The sequence below is a fragment of the Hippocampus zosterae genome, chromosome 10, assembly GCF_025434085.1.
Source record: "Hippocampus zosterae strain Florida chromosome 10, ASM2543408v3, whole genome shotgun sequence".
Taxonomy (NCBI): Eukaryota; Metazoa; Chordata; class Actinopteri; order Syngnathiformes; family Syngnathidae; genus Hippocampus; species Hippocampus zosterae.
Window position 1 is genome coordinate 12,416,648 of NC_067460.1, and position 16,907 is coordinate 12,433,554.

A 16,907-nucleotide genomic window follows, 5' to 3' on the forward strand; every position below is an offset into this window, starting at 1 on the left:
GTCCTTTTAGCTGCAAGTTTCATGTGATTGAGAAATATGAGAATATAAATAACGTGACCAGGGAACTTGTCTTTTGTGTTTTATAGTTTAGTACTTTACTTTATGCCTACGGTTTTCATTTCTAATTTAATAGTATTGAGTATAATCCCAAGAGGATAAATTCTAGTTTTAAAACAGTTATCCATCACAACTACGCCCCACGTGAAAATAAATGTTTTGGAAAATGAGTGGATATTCTTATTTCCTTCAGATAAAATAATAATTTAATTGGCTGGTGGAACTGATTTTATATAAAAACGGTAAACCGTGGACCTTCTGTAAACGGGTTGAACCATTTTTTACATGTTTTGAACAAAAAATGCCCCTTTTATTGTGTAGCCAAATTTTCCGGTCAGCGAACAACATTGCATTTGATGCCCTTATTGTGTAGCCGCGCTTACCCGGAAATAGTTGTGTCGACCCAGATGTCTTACATCCTGACTATTTGATAACAAACGCGACATTATCTTATCCGAACAAAACAACCATGTAATAGTAAATACTCACGTCGCAAGCGTGCTTTGCGTGACTACGCAGAAACTAAGCATCTATTTGGGGAGAAATTGAGGATAGAAAACAATAAGTACGTCTTTTTCCTTTCCTTCTTGCTTTTTTTAATCGATGGACATTTTGTTTTCTGTTGCGCCGCACGCACCGTTATCGTTTTCCACTCCATCGCTACCGCAATTGGGCATGGACACATAACGTGTTTGCATTACAAATAAGTCCATCAAAAGAGCGTGCCTCGGGCGGGGGGAATTGTAACCTTCAGGGCCTTGTGCTGTAACTGTATACGTTGTTTAAAAAAAAAAAGCTCACAACATGAGCTTCTTCAATTTCGGACAAAGTGCGGAGATCGATGTGGTGCTCAACGACGCAGAGACGAGGAAGAAAGCAGAGCACAAGACGGAGGATGGCAAGAAGGACAAGTATTTCCTCTTCTACGACGGAGAGACCGTCAGCGGCAGAGTCAACGTCACACTCAAGAGCCCCGGAAAGAGGCTGGAGCACCAGGGCATCAAGATAGAATTTGTCGGACAGATTGGTAAAGAAATAATCCATCCTGCCATTCAATCTCATGTATCGGTTGTGTAGCCACCCTGGAGCTGCTTTATCCTACATCACCCCATCAATCTATCTATCCAGCACATATAGAAAGAGAAAAGTTAATCAGAAAATCGTGTATGGCACATCCGGTAAGATGCCCAACTTCTACCCTATCCTACTACTTGGTTAGGTAAACTGTGATCCCTCGCTATTTTTTAGCAAACCTTGCCGTAAACAGCAAAAACCTGAGAATACTGTAATTGTTGTTCCCAAAAGGGGGTTGTACCTGTATAGATGCCACAAGATGGGGGCATAGCGGTTAAAACAGGATCATAAAGCATCAACATCATGTTTCTAGCACGCACACTGTCATGAACTCAAAACAAAACACATTTACAGGTCCATCAATAGTCATCGTTTGCGTACTAGATAACCCGTTAGCACAAACTGACATGAGATCACACATGTGCATGAGCACTTTTCAAAAATGAATTGAGAAATTGAACTGAGCTTTTTACCTTTGCGCACAGTAACCAATTCTTAGTAAAACTAAGAATTTTAACGACAATACCAAGATTCCACCAGATAGCGACAAAGAAAACTTTATTACTTTGGACTGAACATATAAACTGCTCATTGATGAGATTTTCAGCAAATAACCGGGAATATGCTCCAAGAAAAGAAACTCGATTGGCGTATTTGTGGATATGCGGGTGTTCACTGTACATCACAATTACGTGTCTCCTCCGAGTACGACCCACCCTGCATGCTGTTCTACCCACTACTGTATAATTCTACCTACTATTTCACCCAGCCAAAAATGGCCACCGCAAGCCAAAATAGATTACTTTTTGTATCTTTTCGAGCATGTACTCTTCAGCCTTTTTTTGTGAGTCAGCTCATGATGTGCCGACCGATGAAACTGGCTTTGCGGTCTGAATTTTCTCATTTCTGCAAGGACCTCTTTTTTAGATTTAAAAAAAATATCGCTGTTTGTTCAGCTCCAAAATGCGTTAATCAAAAACAAGCATTTCAAGAGGAATACAAAGGGATCACTTTGTGTTTTCAGAGCTGTATTACGACAGAGGGAACCACCATGAGTTTGTGTCCCTGGTAAAAGACTTGGCGAGGCCCGGTGAGATGACCCAGTCGCAGACGTTCGACTTTGAGTTCACTCATGTGGAAAAGCCGTACGAGTCCTACACGGGCCAGAATGTCAAACTCAGGTAAACGGCCACACACCCTTGTGCCCTGCCTGTATTTTGCACATATTTTGTCTATATTTAATGGTATTTTTGTCATATAGTACATCTGATTAGGAAGGGCATGGTTGTGTGTGGCCCCGAGTAGCACTGATGAAAGATTATGGCCCCCTCCATCATTTAAGTAGCCCATCCCGACATACACCTTCTGTGCAGGTACTTCCTGCGTGCGACTGTGATCCGAAGACTTAACGACATCAGCAAAGAGTTGGACATTGTGGTGCATACACTGAGCACTTATCCCGAACTCAACTCCTCCATTAAAATGGAAGTCGGCATCGAGGACTGTCTCCACATTGAGTTTGAGTACAATAAGTCCAAGTAAGGCAATTAAGACCTCTTGATTGGCTTTGTACAGGTAGAATTTGAGTAACAGTTCTTAAATCGGATTACCTTTTATTGTGTGGTTGCATACTACTACTTCTCCCTGTAACAGATACCACCTGAAAGACGTCATTGTGGGGAAAATCTACTTCCTGCTGGTGAGGATTAAAATAAAGCACATGGAGATAGACATTATTAAGCGGGAGACGACCGGAACGGGCCCCAGTGTGTACCACGAAAACGACACCATCGCCAAGTATGAGATTATGGACGGAGCACCAGTCAGGGGTAAACAAACCCAAATAGTTTCACTCACTATTATTATTATTATTATTATTATTATTATGGGTGTTGTGATTATTAAAATGAAATACAATGGAACATTTATTTCAATTTAAGTCTGTTTTCAGATTTTTCAAGGCTTTTCAAACTGCCCCAGCATGAAGCTTTTATGAATTCTTCATTAATAGTGCAATGGTTTTACAAGCATTGCAAAAGGGTAGACATTTTCTGCCCAGGAGTTTTGTAAATATTCCATGTGAATTTACCTGGGAATAATGTAAATATTGTTTTGTCAGATGCAAAAATCAATGCAAAGAAACCTTGAGTGCATTACAATCCAAAGAGACCAAATGCCACAACAAATCTAGGAGGAATTGACAAATCACCTAAAAGGGTTACTAAATACTGTATTACTTTTGTGTAAATGAAGCTCCTCAACTTTCTTCAAGTTTCCTTGGCACCATGTTCTCATCAACCGGCGACAAGGCAATACCGTTATTGCTTTCGTCTTTGTTTTTGGGGATGACGGAGTATCGGTTAAAATAAAAAAAAATCATGTGCAGGATAGTGCCGCTCAAGGACCGGTTTTGCACACTCGACCTATGGTGTAATGTAGTCACAAACAAATTCTAAAAAAGTAATCAAATGGGCAAACTTTAAAATAGCCCGAATACAGAGTGAAGTTAAACTGCTCAAATGTTGCGTGACTTTTAAGGTATCGTTTCACATCATATTGAACCTCAGATTGTTCAAATTAAGGGCCATTCACATTTACAGATTTTATTGTATCAGTTAAGTGTGATGGATACTGTATTCAAATTGTGTGTCTTTTTAGGCGAGTCCATCCCCATCCGGCTCTTCCTGGCTGGCTATGACCTGACTCCCACGATGCGAGACATCAACAAGAAGTTCTCGGTGCGCTACTACCTAAATCTGGTGCTGATCGACGAGGAGGAGAGACGCTACTTTAAACAGCAGGTGGCCATATGTACTTATCTTGTATCTACAGTATCTTCAAGCCAGGTGTTTCTGTTTTGCCCCCCAACCCTGACAAATGAGGAGAATGTTTTGGCCATGTGATCATCAAGAGCTAAGATCAACACTTTGCTTGCCTCACCAGGCAACTGGGTCACAGAATTTAGCGCGTTATTTATCTATTTATATATCACACAGCACATGTGCAGTCCCTCCTACGGAGAAGACGCTGACGCCAGATCATCACTGAGTCGTGCACTGAAATTGGCAGCTATATCTCACAGCTGAGGGGAAGCATCTATTACGGGAGAGGCCTCTATTTGTACAAAGGCAACCTCAAGTTAATTTGAGCAAAAAACAAAAATAGTTTTAATGTTACAAGAGCACGAATTGACCAAATTAAAAATCCAGCAGAAGAATTTAAGAGCCGCAGGTTGCCAATTCCTACACTCCACCATCAGTATGTACCAACGTTCCCCTTGTATTCCCAGGAAATTACACTATGGCGGAAAGGCGACGTGGTGAGGAAGAGCATGTCCCACCAGGCCGCCATCGCCTCCCAGCGCTACGAGGGCTCGGCTGCCTCGGAGAGTGCATTGGAGCAGTGTGCCAAGGAGGACAACGGATATGAGCCTCGCCTTCGACTGGACCGGGGGTCTCCGTGAGGCCACGTCCGTCCCAGGGAAGAGGACTAAGGGAGACTGGACTAGATTTATTCCTCCTTGCTTTGTTGTTTTTTGTTTCTCGACAGAAATCAAAGTAAATCAGCTATTATAATTCCTGGGACTTTCACGCTAACGCCATTCAGTGTGTACTTAATGGTTTAATGGCGAACTAATTTCGAACTTTGAACAAGCAACATTCCAATTATGAAGAACTCCGAAATGTGAAATGCAAGCAGGTGTTGTCCGAGGAGTGTGGATGTGTAAATAAGAGCGGTTCAAGTCAGCATTCCGGCAGTATTATTTGCCTGCCACAGTGTTTAGTTTGGTTAGACACATGCAAGTGTCTTCCTGCCTCTACACATGAATTTATGTCTTTTAAAGCAGAGAAGAGTTAAGTTAGAGCTATTTAGATCTTTTTGCAAAGCGCTTATGACTGATTCATTGTCCCCAAATTGACAAATAAATTGATGCCAAATGAGAAAAAAAAAAGTCACACTTATTTTTCATTGTAGTATTGTTAGTCTCATCACCCCAAACATTTTACAACAAACACATATTACGATGATCTACTACATAAACTAAAGAGACAGATTTCAGCCCAGCACAGTCACAGCGGTTCTTGGTCCTCCAAGCTCAGAACAAAGTCAAATTCCTCTGCAGGGATGATAAATAAAAGTGTGTGTTTAACGACGCCGATGCTACATTTTAAATGATCTAATCAATTACCAGTGGTTAGAGGCTGCACTGATAGCCTGTGTCTGGTGAAGAGCATGATGTCCTTAAGAGGGCCCCCATTGGTCCGATGTTGCAGGTGGTACTCTTTGAGCTCAGACAGAGGAAGAAACCGCTTCAACATTCTTTGGTACTGGATGTCCACCTATGAGCCAGGAAGACCATCAGCATCATCCCACCTTCACTTTTCACCCTCATTCCATTTGCATTCGGACTTGTTCTTGTCTTGATACCCATGCGGGTGATGGAGCATTGAATGATGGGTAGGTATTCATTCAGAATGTTTTCATTCATTTTTAGGAGTGAGTCTTTAAACTGAAAACAACAACAAAAATCCCCAGGAGCCATTATTAAGGGGGGAAATCAATCAGTCATTTTGCCACTAGCTGTTTACTCACAATGACAATCACAGTTCCTCAGGTAAGGATCAATCAGGGCTCACCTGTTTTCGGAATTTGGTCACGTGGCGTTCGTAAGCTGAGCTGTGATTGGTCGTTACTTGAGCACAGACTAACTGATGGCATTTTTAGCCGACAGCAAGTGGCAAAATAGCCCCCCCCAGAGATGGATTAAAATACTGAGACATCCATATCTGATTACATGAATTATAATTGACATTATTCATTGATAAAGGAGGGTTCGCTGTTCATATATAATATGTAGTACCATCCAAAGGAACAAAAAATAAATTAAAAAAATCAAAGATCAGTTTGTTTAACCCTTGCAGGACTCACTTTGAAGAAGTACAACAATGTGTATATTAGAACATTAAGGGGGGGGGGGGTTCCTCTCAAAATCACAGAGAGGATGTAATATCTTCTCAAGTTTAGAATTCTTTTTTATGTTTATTATTATTTCCAAACACTGTCTCTTTGCATGTCCTCTTACCATGCTCCATGTGGGCTTCTCTGGCTTGCTGCGAGGGTCATAATGAACGTCTTTCTTGTCAAACTGCGTGTGGTCCACATATGATTCCTTCACTATCTGGACAAAGGGAAAAGAATCGCCGCTCATTAATTAAACATGACAGTAAGTACAGTGATATACATCCTAGCTTGGGATCTTACTTTCATGATTCCTACTATGCCAGGTTCCTTGCAGTTGCTGTGGTAGAAGAAAGCCAACTGGCCCTCTTTCATTTGACACATGAAGTTACGTGCCTGAGCAAGATAGAGCAAGACTGTGTGATAGCAGTGACATCTTTTTATGTAGCGTCATACAAACTGTAAATTAATCTTTCGATGTAGGGCTGCAACAATGAATCGATACTCCCAGTATCTACTGTCGATTTTTTTGTGTGTTGGTCCTTAGCCTATTGTAATTTGATCTCTATTTTAATGTTTTAAATCATAATTTATTACTTGAAGAGCTCTGGTATGTTCATGCAGCAACTGCCAATTTGAAATTATGTCCAGTTCTTTTGATGGTAATTAAGGGATGGAAATTTTAGAACAATGTTGTTGTTTTTTTTAATCCGGTTCATGGATTCATTGAAAAAATAAATGACAAATTAATCGATCATTAAAATAATCATTAGTTGCAGCCCTACTTTGATGACAAAAGTCGCTTTTTTGCAGCTCTACCTGATAGTTGCGGACACCGTCCCAGCAGCTGGTCTGATTAGGCAAAGTCTTTAGATCCTCAATTCCAAACTGTAAATTTAACAATGATGAGATGTTTACAATCACATACCTGAGTCATTTGACACTGTACCTTGACGTCAATGCCATTCTCAAAGCGGCTCTCTGGCTCAGACTTCATGAGCCAGCGACAATACTGCGTGGCGCTCGTCCCCTCCAAAGGCTCCACTGAAGATGAAGCCTTCCTCTTGAGGCTTGGCTTCGGAGAAGAATCAACCTCGTTGTCAGCGTCTCCATCTGTGTTACACATGTTGTACTTTTAAACAAACCAGACAAAAAGGATGTACTTGACAAATTGCTTCAACCTACTTGAGTTTAATGTTCTTTTTCTCACTTTCTTCTTTGGAGGCATTGCTTTTCTCTGCAAGTAAAATCCTGTACTCTTACATAGACTTTAACCACCAATTTCATCAGCATACACTCAACATTTAGTGCAGAAAAGGGCAACAAAGACTTTTTTTTAACCTGGTGCTATTAAATGGAAGATGTCTGACGGTTTTATTTTTAATTATGAGTTCAACTTTTCAGGCTTTATGAGTAATAGTTCCTCTGCATTATAGATGTGCTCAAACACCATTTTAAAGTATTGACATGCCCAAGTGGAGAGCGACCTCAACGTTTATCAACATTGGTATCGGAGTATATTAGTAGTATCAGTTAAGTATTACTTCAACAATACAACTCGTGTAATCTTGCTCTAATGCGTAAATCCCAAATTAGCGTTTGGCAATCCGTCCATTTTTTGAAAAATGAAGAAACGTGCTTTTCCTTCATTAGTTTTAGTTTCAACAATCAAAAACGCGTCCAGGCAAACTATAAGACATACTATTAATGCTTATTAGGTTTAAAGTTGATCTGTTGTAGGTTGATTAAGTCCATAGAGGAGTTCAAGAGTGGTAACCATACCTTAAAGTCAGCCGTGTGTCACATCAACAAGCGGCCATTGAAACCGGCGCCAATCCGGAAAGCGTGACGTCACTAGAAGCAGTCCTGGTTTCCTCACCCGCATGCCACTGCTTTAAATGTTTGTAATATGTGCATGTATTAATAACGTGCCCGTTTTGTTTTCTGTTTACTGAGAATTGTATCCTGACTTGTTCAATAAACAGTGTTGAAAAAATCCGCACGTTACTAACCAATGTAAAGTGTGTGCCAAGTAACTGTAAAATAAGAAGATACAAAATAAAAATAAAGATAAAAATATATTTAAAATTAATACTAACATTAAATCACCGGCGAGTTCGATGTTGTTCCAGAACTACATATCCCATCAGCACTATCGGCACATGTGGTTTATTGGGGGAAAAAACAAACATGGCGGCTGGCGGAGTATTAAGAGTCGCCCGGCTGACTGCGAATATCTGCAGGAGACACCGTTTTTTCGCTGGTAGAAGTGCACAGAGACGAGGGGTAGCTTCATGTATCGATCGTAAGTCAGCGCACAACAGCACGTATACGTTTAGTCACGATCGTCATTAAAATACTCTTGTGTACCGATGGTAGAAAGCAAGGCTGGTTTCACATGAGTTTACAAAAAACTTTCTATGCAACGATTAAGACCTGTTTTAATGTGGGACGTCTGAATGCAGTTTGGCCATTTTTAAATGTACTTTTAGCTTAAACGTCATTGGCAAGAGGCGCTCCTTCCTTCATTCGTCAGAGAGCCATACACCCCTCACTGATATCGCCCCCATTTTCTTTCTCTTTTTTATGTCCTTCCCCCGATAAAAAGAATTCCCCCCAGTTTGCCCAAGTGACAGTGGCACTTCCAGCCGGTGGTCGCTTGACGTCAGATTCGACAACCGGTGGCGGTATTGCATAAAATGTCAGCCGAGTCAAGTCCCTCAGATGTCTGAGAACGTGTGGACTCATCTGCTTAGTTTTTATTCCATGAACGCAAGATTAATCAGAAGACAGTACGTTTAGGCTAGTGGGGGCACACAGAACATATTTCCAAAAATGTTTGATTTACGATTTCATTACCAATATTTAAGTCATACAAACCAACTTAAAAATAAGGCGGCCGTGGCTCAGAAGGTAGAGCAGATTGTCCAGTAACCAAAGAACTGGCTTTTGGAATCATGCTCTGTTGGAGCCATGTGTCGCGTCCTTGGCCGAGAGAGTTCAGCCACATTACCTCCAGTGACACTCTCACCGGTGTCAATTGGTGGGCGGAGGTGCTGTCGGCGCATCTTGGCAGTCCCGCTTCCTTCAGCCTGCAGCAGGACATCTGTGCCTGCAGAATGTAGTTTCCCACCAACAGAGCATGAATGTGCGAGTGAATGAAATATATACCCATTGTAAAGCACTATATAAAACGGATTCATTATTATTAAAATAAAACGGACCGAAAAGTGCAACATTTTCAGTATGATAAAAACACAACCAGGTTTTAAAAGAAATTGAAATCATATGCTGTTACATCTCAAGTAGTTAAGAGTTTGTCAATTAACTATTGTTAATAATAAATAATAACAACGAATTTAACAGAGGAGGTGAGTCGTTACAAGCCACATTTACTCCATAATTTTTTACTGAACTACCGGTAGTTCAGTTTAAATGCAGTACATCACATTTTTTAACTTTGCTTGAGTCATTTTTTTAAAGAATTATCTCTATTACTCTGTTATACTGCTGAATTCTTGTTTATGTATTATTGCTTGTGTGTTTTGTCAGCGACTCCTTGTTACAGTGCGTCACATGATAATTTTCTGAATTTGATACTTGCAATGTTTGACTCCATTTCATCAATCAAACTCGGAAAGACCATTACGTGACTACACAAAATCTCTGCATGTATGGAACTTACATTTATTTTATTTCTTTGTTTTTTTATGAATCGCCTTGCCGTGCTAAATATTGCAACTAATTTGTATTATGTATTGTTATTATTCCAGCATCTCACGGTCTCACAGATGAACAGAAGGAGTTCCAGAAAGTGGCCTTTGACTTTGCAGCCAATGAAATGGCTCCGCATATGGCGGAGTGGGACCAGAAGGTTGGTTAAACACCCGTAAATAAAAATCTCCTGAAATAAATGCCACACTTTTCCCAAAATAAAGGTATTAACTGAAATGATCTCACTTCATACAGTAGAAACCATGTCTGCACAGTAACTGCTGAGGCAATTTCAACTCGGTTCCGAACCAAAGCAGCAGCACGTAAAGGCTGCCTAATAATAATAAAAATAATGCATTAGATCTACAGTATATGCTCCCTTTCTAGACAACTACGCTAAATTAAGCTAGTTTATCGCCGTCTGCTTTTACCATAAGGAAACGTTCCCAGTGGAGACCATGCGCAAGGCGGCCCAGCTGGGCTTCGGGGGCATCTATGTTCAGCCAGACGTCGGGGGTTCTGGTCTGTCTCGCCTGGACACATCTGTCATCTTCGAGGCTTTGTCCACCGGATGCGTCAGCACCACTGCCTACATCAGTATTCATAAGTATGTTTCATTCAAAACAGTGACTTGTCACTGTACAACATGTACGATGTAGTCAGAGCCGCAACTAAAACACACCAACAGTGTATCATAAAACGTCCTTCATACGAATAAGCATGTCATTTTTTCCCCTCTTCTTTAACCTTTATATACAATGTAATACACACACTCACACAATGTCCATTTAATCAAACATGAATAGCTAAATTAGAAATATCAATAATTTTGCAATGGTCTATTCCCCCCTACGATCACCACATTAGTATTTCCTTGCACGCCGGTCATGTGGTTCTCTGCGTGGTCTGCAACACAATTGATTCCGCAGCAAGAGGGATTATCATCGCTATAAAAATAAAAAATTCAATTGAAAATTACATTTATAATAGCAGCCTACAAAATTGCTCAATAAAAAAATTCTCAAACCGCATGAATAGTACTGTATATGAAAAGGAATCAAACAAAATCCATATTTAGTAAATAAAACAATGAAATAATCTTGCTTATTCGAAACAGTTCTCATGACGCAAGCTACATGAACAACAATAAACATCCCGATGCATTAATACATTCTGACAGATTTCAATCAAAAGTGAGCATTTTTATCTTGGCAAAGGCCCAGTTATTGATATCGCTTTTGTGTTGGATGTCGTTAAAATGGACAGCTGGCCCTAACATGTACTTTGCATGCAGCATGTGCGCCTGGATGATTGACAGCTTTGGCGACGAGGAGCAGAGGCAAACATTTTGTCCTCAACTGTGTTCCATGGAGAAGTTTGCCTCCTATTGCCTGACAGAACCCGGTCTGTTACCTACAATACAACTTCGAACTAATACAGCACCATGACTCCATGACTTGAATGTGTCCTCGTTGATTTCAGGCAGCGGGAGTGATGCCGCGTCGCTCCTGACGAGTGCACAGCGCCAAGGTGACCATTACATCTTGAATGGCTCCAAGGTAAAGCTTCCATGACATTCTGACACCATGCTGTGCCCGCATTAGACGAGGAAAAAAAAACCCCAAACATTTTAGGGTCGCTCTTTTTTTCCAGAATAGTGTTTCCCAACTTAATTTAACAAGTTTTAAAATTAGTAGTTTCATTTTTTAAACACTTGGAGAGAGATGGAGAGAGAGAGAGGGAAAGAGAGAGAGAGAGAGAGCGAGCAAGAGAGCGAGAGAGAGAGAGAGAGCGAGAAACTGAATGTTAGGGGAGAAAAAAACAACACGTAAATTATGGTGAATTTACTCGTGGAACAGATTAATTCCAATTTCTAATTGCCTTATTTCTAATGGGTGATTAAAAACAAAACAATAAAATACTTCCAAATGTGAAAAATTGACTTATTGTGACCAGTTTTAAAAGGATTAACTTATCACACCTACTTTTTTTTTTTTTTTTGCAAATCCGGTTTAGAAAACATCTTTTAGGTACTCGTAACAAAGAATGCTCGTCGACACCGGCGTGAAATGAATGCTCTTTGCAAGAGCGAAACTGTATCGTTCCAATGTTCTGGTCCTTTTACGGGCCCTATTCTTTTGCCACTCAAACAAATTGCTTGAATGTGAACAGTGCATCGCAGAATAACTCGGTAACAATAGAAAAAAGCAGTTAACAAGACAATCAACAATGCAGTACAATGGCTGACAGGGGATGTGTTTGCACTGTGGATGAAATTTCATAGGTGCTGTATGTTTCACATAGAGCACATGTGTCAAAGTTAAGGCCCGGGTCCAGATCTGGCCCGCCAGGTCATTTTATGTGGCCCGTGAAAGCAAATCATGTGTGTCAACTTGCTAAAATCTGCATCGAAATGTCAAATTCTTATGTGTAATAAATAACATAGAGATTTTGCGATCGTTTTGTTACCCTGTTTTCCTTCACTTGAACAAACTATTTTAATCGACTTGACTGATTTCAAAACCAGCAGTCTATTAATTTGTTGTGTAAAAATAATACTTTTGTGTTATCACTATCATGAAAGCCCTCCGAGGGAATACATAACTCCAAATTGACTTGCGACTAAAATGAGTTTGACACCCCTGACATAGAGCATATTTGACAATACAGTTGACTTGACTTGGAAAAAAAAATGCAGAACAAAAGCATTTTCGTTGCTTTGAGTTTAGCTATGAACCTGTGAGGGTTAGCTTAAAAAAATATGAAGTTTTGCTTAAAATAGTATTCGCCCAAAGTATTACTCAAAAGATGGTTGGCCAAGTCTACTTCACACTTGACCTTTAAGTGTCTTACCACCTCTCCCTCCTGTGTGATTCCAGGCCTTCATCAGCGGAGGTGGCGAGTCTGACATTTACGTTGTCATGTGTCGCACAGGAGCCAAAGGTCCGAAAGGCATCTCGTGTCTGTTAGTGGAAAAGGGAACACCGGGTCTCAGTTTTGGCAAAAAAGAACAAAAGGTACCGCAATTGTTATTTTATCTTGAGCTGCCGGAGACCACTAGATGTCAGAGGGGAATCACAGACAGTTCAGTGTGGACTCGCTGACTCGGTTGTGTTCCTTCAGGTGGGCTGGAACTCGCAGCCCACCAGGGCAGTCATATTTGAGGACTGCGCCGTTCCTGCGAGCAACCTGCTGGGAGTTGAAGGTCAAGGCTTCACAATTGCCATGAAAGGACTGAACGGAGGCAGAATTAATATTGGTGAGTTCATACTGCCGATTAAGCTCATCTACAGTGACAGCAAAAAGTTTACACACCCCTCTTTGATTGCCAGTGAAGTTGCGGGGACTTCTGAACAGGTCCAAATTCAAAGTCAGTGAGAGAACAAAAACTTGAGGCGTTTGCTTTGAAAGCAAATAAATAAGTCAGGAGACGCCTACTAGAAGCGCTAAAATGTATTTAGGGTTACTCTGAGGCACTCTAGAACACCTGTGCTTACTTCAAATTAACATGAGTTTGACGTTGACGTTAATCTGAAAGATTATTTTTTTTCTTTAATCAGATGAAAATGAAGTAACTTTTGCATTTGTCTTGGTCTCATTTTTTTTCTGGTATCGCAAAACCTGGCATTTGAACCTGGGTGTGTAAACTTTTCATAATTTTTTCTACTTTCTTCCCTTCAAAAAAAATCCCTGCTATAAATTGCAAATGTTCTCCATTGTGAGGCAAATAGGTTGTCGCATTTATTTTTTATACGCACTACTGTATATGCGCAGTTCTGCATTCTAATGGTATTTTGCAAACCACCATCATTAAACTGATGCAAATATCACTGAATTCCTGCGAAATGACTTTTTTGGGTGAAATACAAATGAGTTTCATGACAATTATATTATGACTCATCTCTCATACGATTATGGATGTATTCTTAAAATATTTAATTTATTCTGACACAATTTTGATTGTTTTTCCCACCAGTGTCTACCACCTTTATTACTGTAGTATTTAAAAATTTCAAATTTAAAGTTTCTCTGAGTTTTACACTTTTATTCTTTAAGTATTGGAACTTTTTTTGCCTAATATTACATACATTTTTTTTCTTGCTACTTTAGTCTAAAAAAATGTTGACCTACAGTATTTCTGGTTATATTTTGAAATTATTCTAAAATGACCATTTATTTTGTACTACGTCAGAATCCGTTTCAGAACAATTACAAGTTTTTTTGTATCATGACATTTTCCTCGTAGAATTAGGACTTTTTTCCTCAGTAAAAGTTTTTTAATTGTCAAATAGCCAGTTTAATCACATATTTTCCTCAAATTATTTTTCAAGAAAGTTTCAATTGACATAAACCAACTTTGCTGTGGTACTTGAACTTCCATAGTTTTTAAAATTTAAAATGAATGTTTTAACCATAACCCAGGGTGGATTCTGAGCTCAGTGTCAACATTGTTGGCACTCAGTATGAACATGAAATGTACCTTTGAACAGCTTCATGTTCTCTGGGCGCGGCCCATGCCTCCATCCAGCTGGCGAGGGACCACCTGTTGGTACGGAAGCAGTTTGGGGAGAGTCTCTCCAACAACCAGGTCAGAAGCCCTTGAACGGCCTGTTTTTGTCAACATGTATGTTAACACTGATTTGAACACACTCTGCGTGTATGTGCAGTTCCTTCAGTTCAAATTGGCAGAGATGGCCACCGATTTGGTGGCGTCTCGACTTTTGGTACGCCAGGCTGCCGTGGCGCTTCAGGAGGAGCGAGCGGATGCCGTGCAGCTGTGCTCTATGGCCAAGCTCTTTGCCACCGACCACTGCTTCAACGTGAGTACATAGTGGATCCGAATTAGTGGCGGGCTGTGCATTTGGTACCCGGACCTTCAGTGGGGACCTACCCAGGATCAGAATCTGTTATTGTCAGTGAAAGGTAAATTCACAAATACCTTTTTTTTTGGGTCCGACCCAACTTGACTCACCTTTTAATACCAACACTTTATAGCCGCCATCATACAAAAACAACTGTATGCAACTGTGCCATTTACATCATCTGGATTAGTTCACAGTGAATACTTATCTAATAATGTTACAAAAAAATAAACTACTGTAATAATATGCTGTGCATAACAGAGATCATTATCATAGTCAAGACACATTTTGGTGCCCAAAAAAATCTGAGGGTTGGATGTATTTTGATGTCACTGAATCCGAAAATGATTCCTTTTTGTGTTATTCCATATATTTGGTTTAAAAAAGTGCTTAGAATATTCAAGGTATTCTGTTTATGCATCAACTTTAATGGGGCTGTCTTTTTAAGCGTGTCCATACAGTAGTCTTTCATTTTTCGATGCGATATTGTAAAATACGGCAATCGTTATCGCAGGGAGCTTTCTAGATGCAAATCATGTTTCGCGTGAAAATTAAGCAAAAATTGAAAACTAAGCTTTAATCAAATCCAAGATCTACTTTTAGTCACAAAGTAAACTGTCAAAGCACATCAATTAGAAATGCCAAAAATGTCAACATTTCAAAAACTAGAGGCAATTTAAAGGAACAGATGACATTTTTGGACTTAGCAGCCCAAAATTACCCATAAACGTTGAAAATATATTTGGCGCTTCTAAAAAAAACTCATCTTGTGTGTAGATTACTACAGATGTATTTTGCTATTCCAACGTAGCTGTAGCAATTATTAGTGTCATGTTCCGGTCGTCATTTTATCATTCCTCTGTACCCGCTCAGATCTGCAACCAAGCTCTCCAGATGCACGGCGGCTACGGTTACCTGAAGGACTACGCCGTGCAGCAGTTTGTGCGTGACATCCGCGTGCATCAGATCTTAGAAGGTCAGAAGGCATTGCGTCAGCATTGATGCCGCTGATGTTCCCGGTGCTCCCTCACACCCAATTGTGCATTTGTCCACAGGAACCAATGAGGTGATGAGGATGATCATCTCACGAAGTCTTCTGACAGAGACCTGATAAGAGTCCTTGGAACACAAATTGCCATGCTAGTACTTTGGAAAGGCCCAGGAGCTTTTGAGGGTGGGGTCGAACCGGAACCATCGATTTGCAAAAAGATGATATTCTCTGATGAATCTATCGATCTAATGGAACAAGTGTTGTCACTTTGCAGTGGATTTCTGTTACTGTCGTATTTTGGCATCCCGGGGATTAGGGTGCCTAATGTGTTTGTATCACATTACTGTTACCTCATTTGTCTTCAAATGGCCTTGTCCAGTCTTTTTAATTGTTTCTTTTCTGTTCATGAATTGCAATACAATTTGTACATTCTGTAGGTAAAGAGATATACGGTATTTGATAGAAACACTCCAAATAAAAAGTCAAATCAAAATCAAATCAAATAAGTTCTCAGTCTATGATAAGAGAAATCCTAATTTTCACTGAATGATGTGGTCAGCGACGCGCTGCATCCAAGCTACAGATGTTAAACCTGCTCAATAATTTGGATGGCAAATCATTATTTGTGTGGTCAACATTGAAAGTTGGACGAACGAAGGAATGACAGCAAACTAGGAAGCAACAGAAAGTTGCCCGGTGCAAATAGTGGCATAATTGTTCAAGATGCAGATGCAAAACAACAGATGCAAATGTTACCAGACAAGCTAACAGTTAACCTTACTTCTTCTCGATCTTTTTTTTTTTTTTACTTTTCTTTTTGTTGGGAAGTCTGAATGCCATGACACAGTACTGCCTCTCCTCTGTCAGTCTTGGTGCTACAACAGACGTCAGCTTTGGCAGAGGACCACACACACGATAAGAGTAGTAACAATACAAATTTGTAATCCTCCCAATTGAAGATGAAGGAACTGCAGTCAAATACATTTTCACTTTTCGACTTGAGAAGTTTCTGGATAAGCATCAAATAATAAATGAAGGTTAGTACAAATTCACAACTCCATGACGTTCTTGAATGGCAAAAAAATGAAATTACAAATGCACTTGATCAAAAAACATTTGCTGTTGGAATTTTTGTTGATCTTAAATAAGGTTTGGTGCAATCATTCGATCCTATGTAACAAGCTCGAAAATGATGGAATTCAATGTGGTGCTGAATTGTAGTTAAAAAGTTTGGTAAACGATAGAAGTGT

The 16,907-nt window shown here is 40.0% G+C and overlaps 3 protein-coding genes across 5 annotated transcripts; 2 read left to right on the forward strand and 1 right to left on the reverse strand.

The window, feature by feature from the left end:
• Nucleotides 1-432: 432 nt before the first annotated feature.
• LOC127608461 (vacuolar protein sorting-associated protein 26B-like) lies at nt 433-5,083 on the forward strand. 2 transcript variants are annotated; one of them, XM_052077539.1, is made up of 7 exons: nt 433-622; nt 854-1,084; nt 2,156-2,312; nt 2,505-2,669; nt 2,785-2,960; nt 3,790-3,932; nt 4,421-5,083. In XM_052077539.1, exons 2-7 carry the CDS (start codon nt 862-864, stop codon nt 4,592-4,594), a joined length of 1,038 nt encoding a protein of 345 aa, XP_051933499.1. In that variant the 5' UTR covers nt 433-622; nt 854-861; the 3' UTR covers nt 4,595-5,083. The 2 variants fall into 2 exon arrangements, with proteins under 2 accessions (XP_051933499.1, XP_051933500.1); XM_052077540.1 differs by having other exon boundaries at nt 433-1,084.
• A 7-nt stretch (nt 5,084-5,090) lies between these two features.
• thyn1 (thymocyte nuclear protein 1) lies at nt 5,091-7,994 on the reverse strand. 2 transcript variants are annotated; one of them, XM_052077555.1, is made up of 8 exons: nt 7,873-7,994; nt 7,276-7,327; nt 7,040-7,203; nt 6,910-6,978; nt 6,394-6,486; nt 6,215-6,310; nt 5,321-5,471; nt 5,091-5,248 (listed from the first exon to the last, which is right to left on the reverse strand). In XM_052077555.1, the coding sequence occupies exons 2-8, from the start codon at nt 7,316-7,318 to the stop codon at nt 5,202-5,204; spliced, it is 663 nt and encodes a 220-aa protein (XP_051933515.1). In that variant the 5' UTR covers nt 7,319-7,327; nt 7,873-7,994; the 3' UTR covers nt 5,091-5,201. The 2 variants fall into 2 exon arrangements, with proteins under 2 accessions (XP_051933515.1, XP_051933516.1); XM_052077556.1 differs by lacking the exon at nt 7,873-7,994 and adding an exon at nt 7,793-7,814.
• A 244-nt stretch (nt 7,995-8,238) lies between these two features.
• acad8 (acyl-CoA dehydrogenase family, member 8) lies at nt 8,239-16,163 on the forward strand. Its single transcript, XM_052077531.1, has 11 exons — nt 8,239-8,395; nt 9,864-9,964; nt 10,242-10,411; nt 11,099-11,208; nt 11,287-11,363; nt 12,684-12,821; nt 12,928-13,063; nt 14,295-14,392; nt 14,472-14,624; nt 15,540-15,642; nt 15,722-16,163. Exons 1-11 carry the CDS (start codon nt 8,281-8,283, stop codon nt 15,775-15,777), a joined length of 1,257 nt encoding a protein of 418 aa, XP_051933491.1. The 5' UTR covers nt 8,239-8,280; the 3' UTR covers nt 15,778-16,163.
• Nucleotides 16,164-16,907: the final 744 nt, after the last annotated feature.

Coding starts and splice junctions, on each gene's coding strand:
- acad8 (XM_052077531.1), top strand. CDS start 8,281: ATGGCGGCTGGCGGAGTATTAAGAGTCGCCCGGCTGACTGCGAATATC. Junction 9,965..10,241: donor TGGCGGAGTGGGACCAGAAG/GTTGGTTAAACA, acceptor TTTTACCATAAG/GAAACGTTCCCAGTGGAGAC. Junction 12,822..12,927: donor TTGGCAAAAAAGAACAAAAG/GTACCGCAATTG, acceptor GTGTTCCTTCAG/GTGGGCTGGAACTCGCAGCC.
- thyn1 (XM_052077555.1), bottom strand. CDS start 7,318: ATGCCTCCAAAGAAGAAAGTGAGAAAAAGAACATTAAACTCAA. Junction 7,204..7,275: donor AAAAAGAACATTAAACTCAA/GTAGGTTGAAGC, acceptor TGTGTAACACAG/ATGGAGACGCTGACAACGAG. Junction 6,311..6,393: donor GCATAGTAGGAATCATGAAA/GTAAGATCCCAA, acceptor CCCTTTGTCCAG/ATAGTGAAGGAATCATATGT.
- LOC127608461 (XM_052077540.1), top strand. CDS start 862: ATGAGCTTCTTCAATTTCGGACAAAGTGCGGAGATCGATGTGGTGCTC. Junction 1,085..2,155: donor AGAATTTGTCGGACAGATTG/GTAAAGAAATAA, acceptor TTGTGTTTTCAG/AGCTGTATTACGACAGAGGG. Junction 2,313..2,504: donor GGCCAGAATGTCAAACTCAG/GTAAACGGCCAC, acceptor CCTTCTGTGCAG/GTACTTCCTGCGTGCGACTG.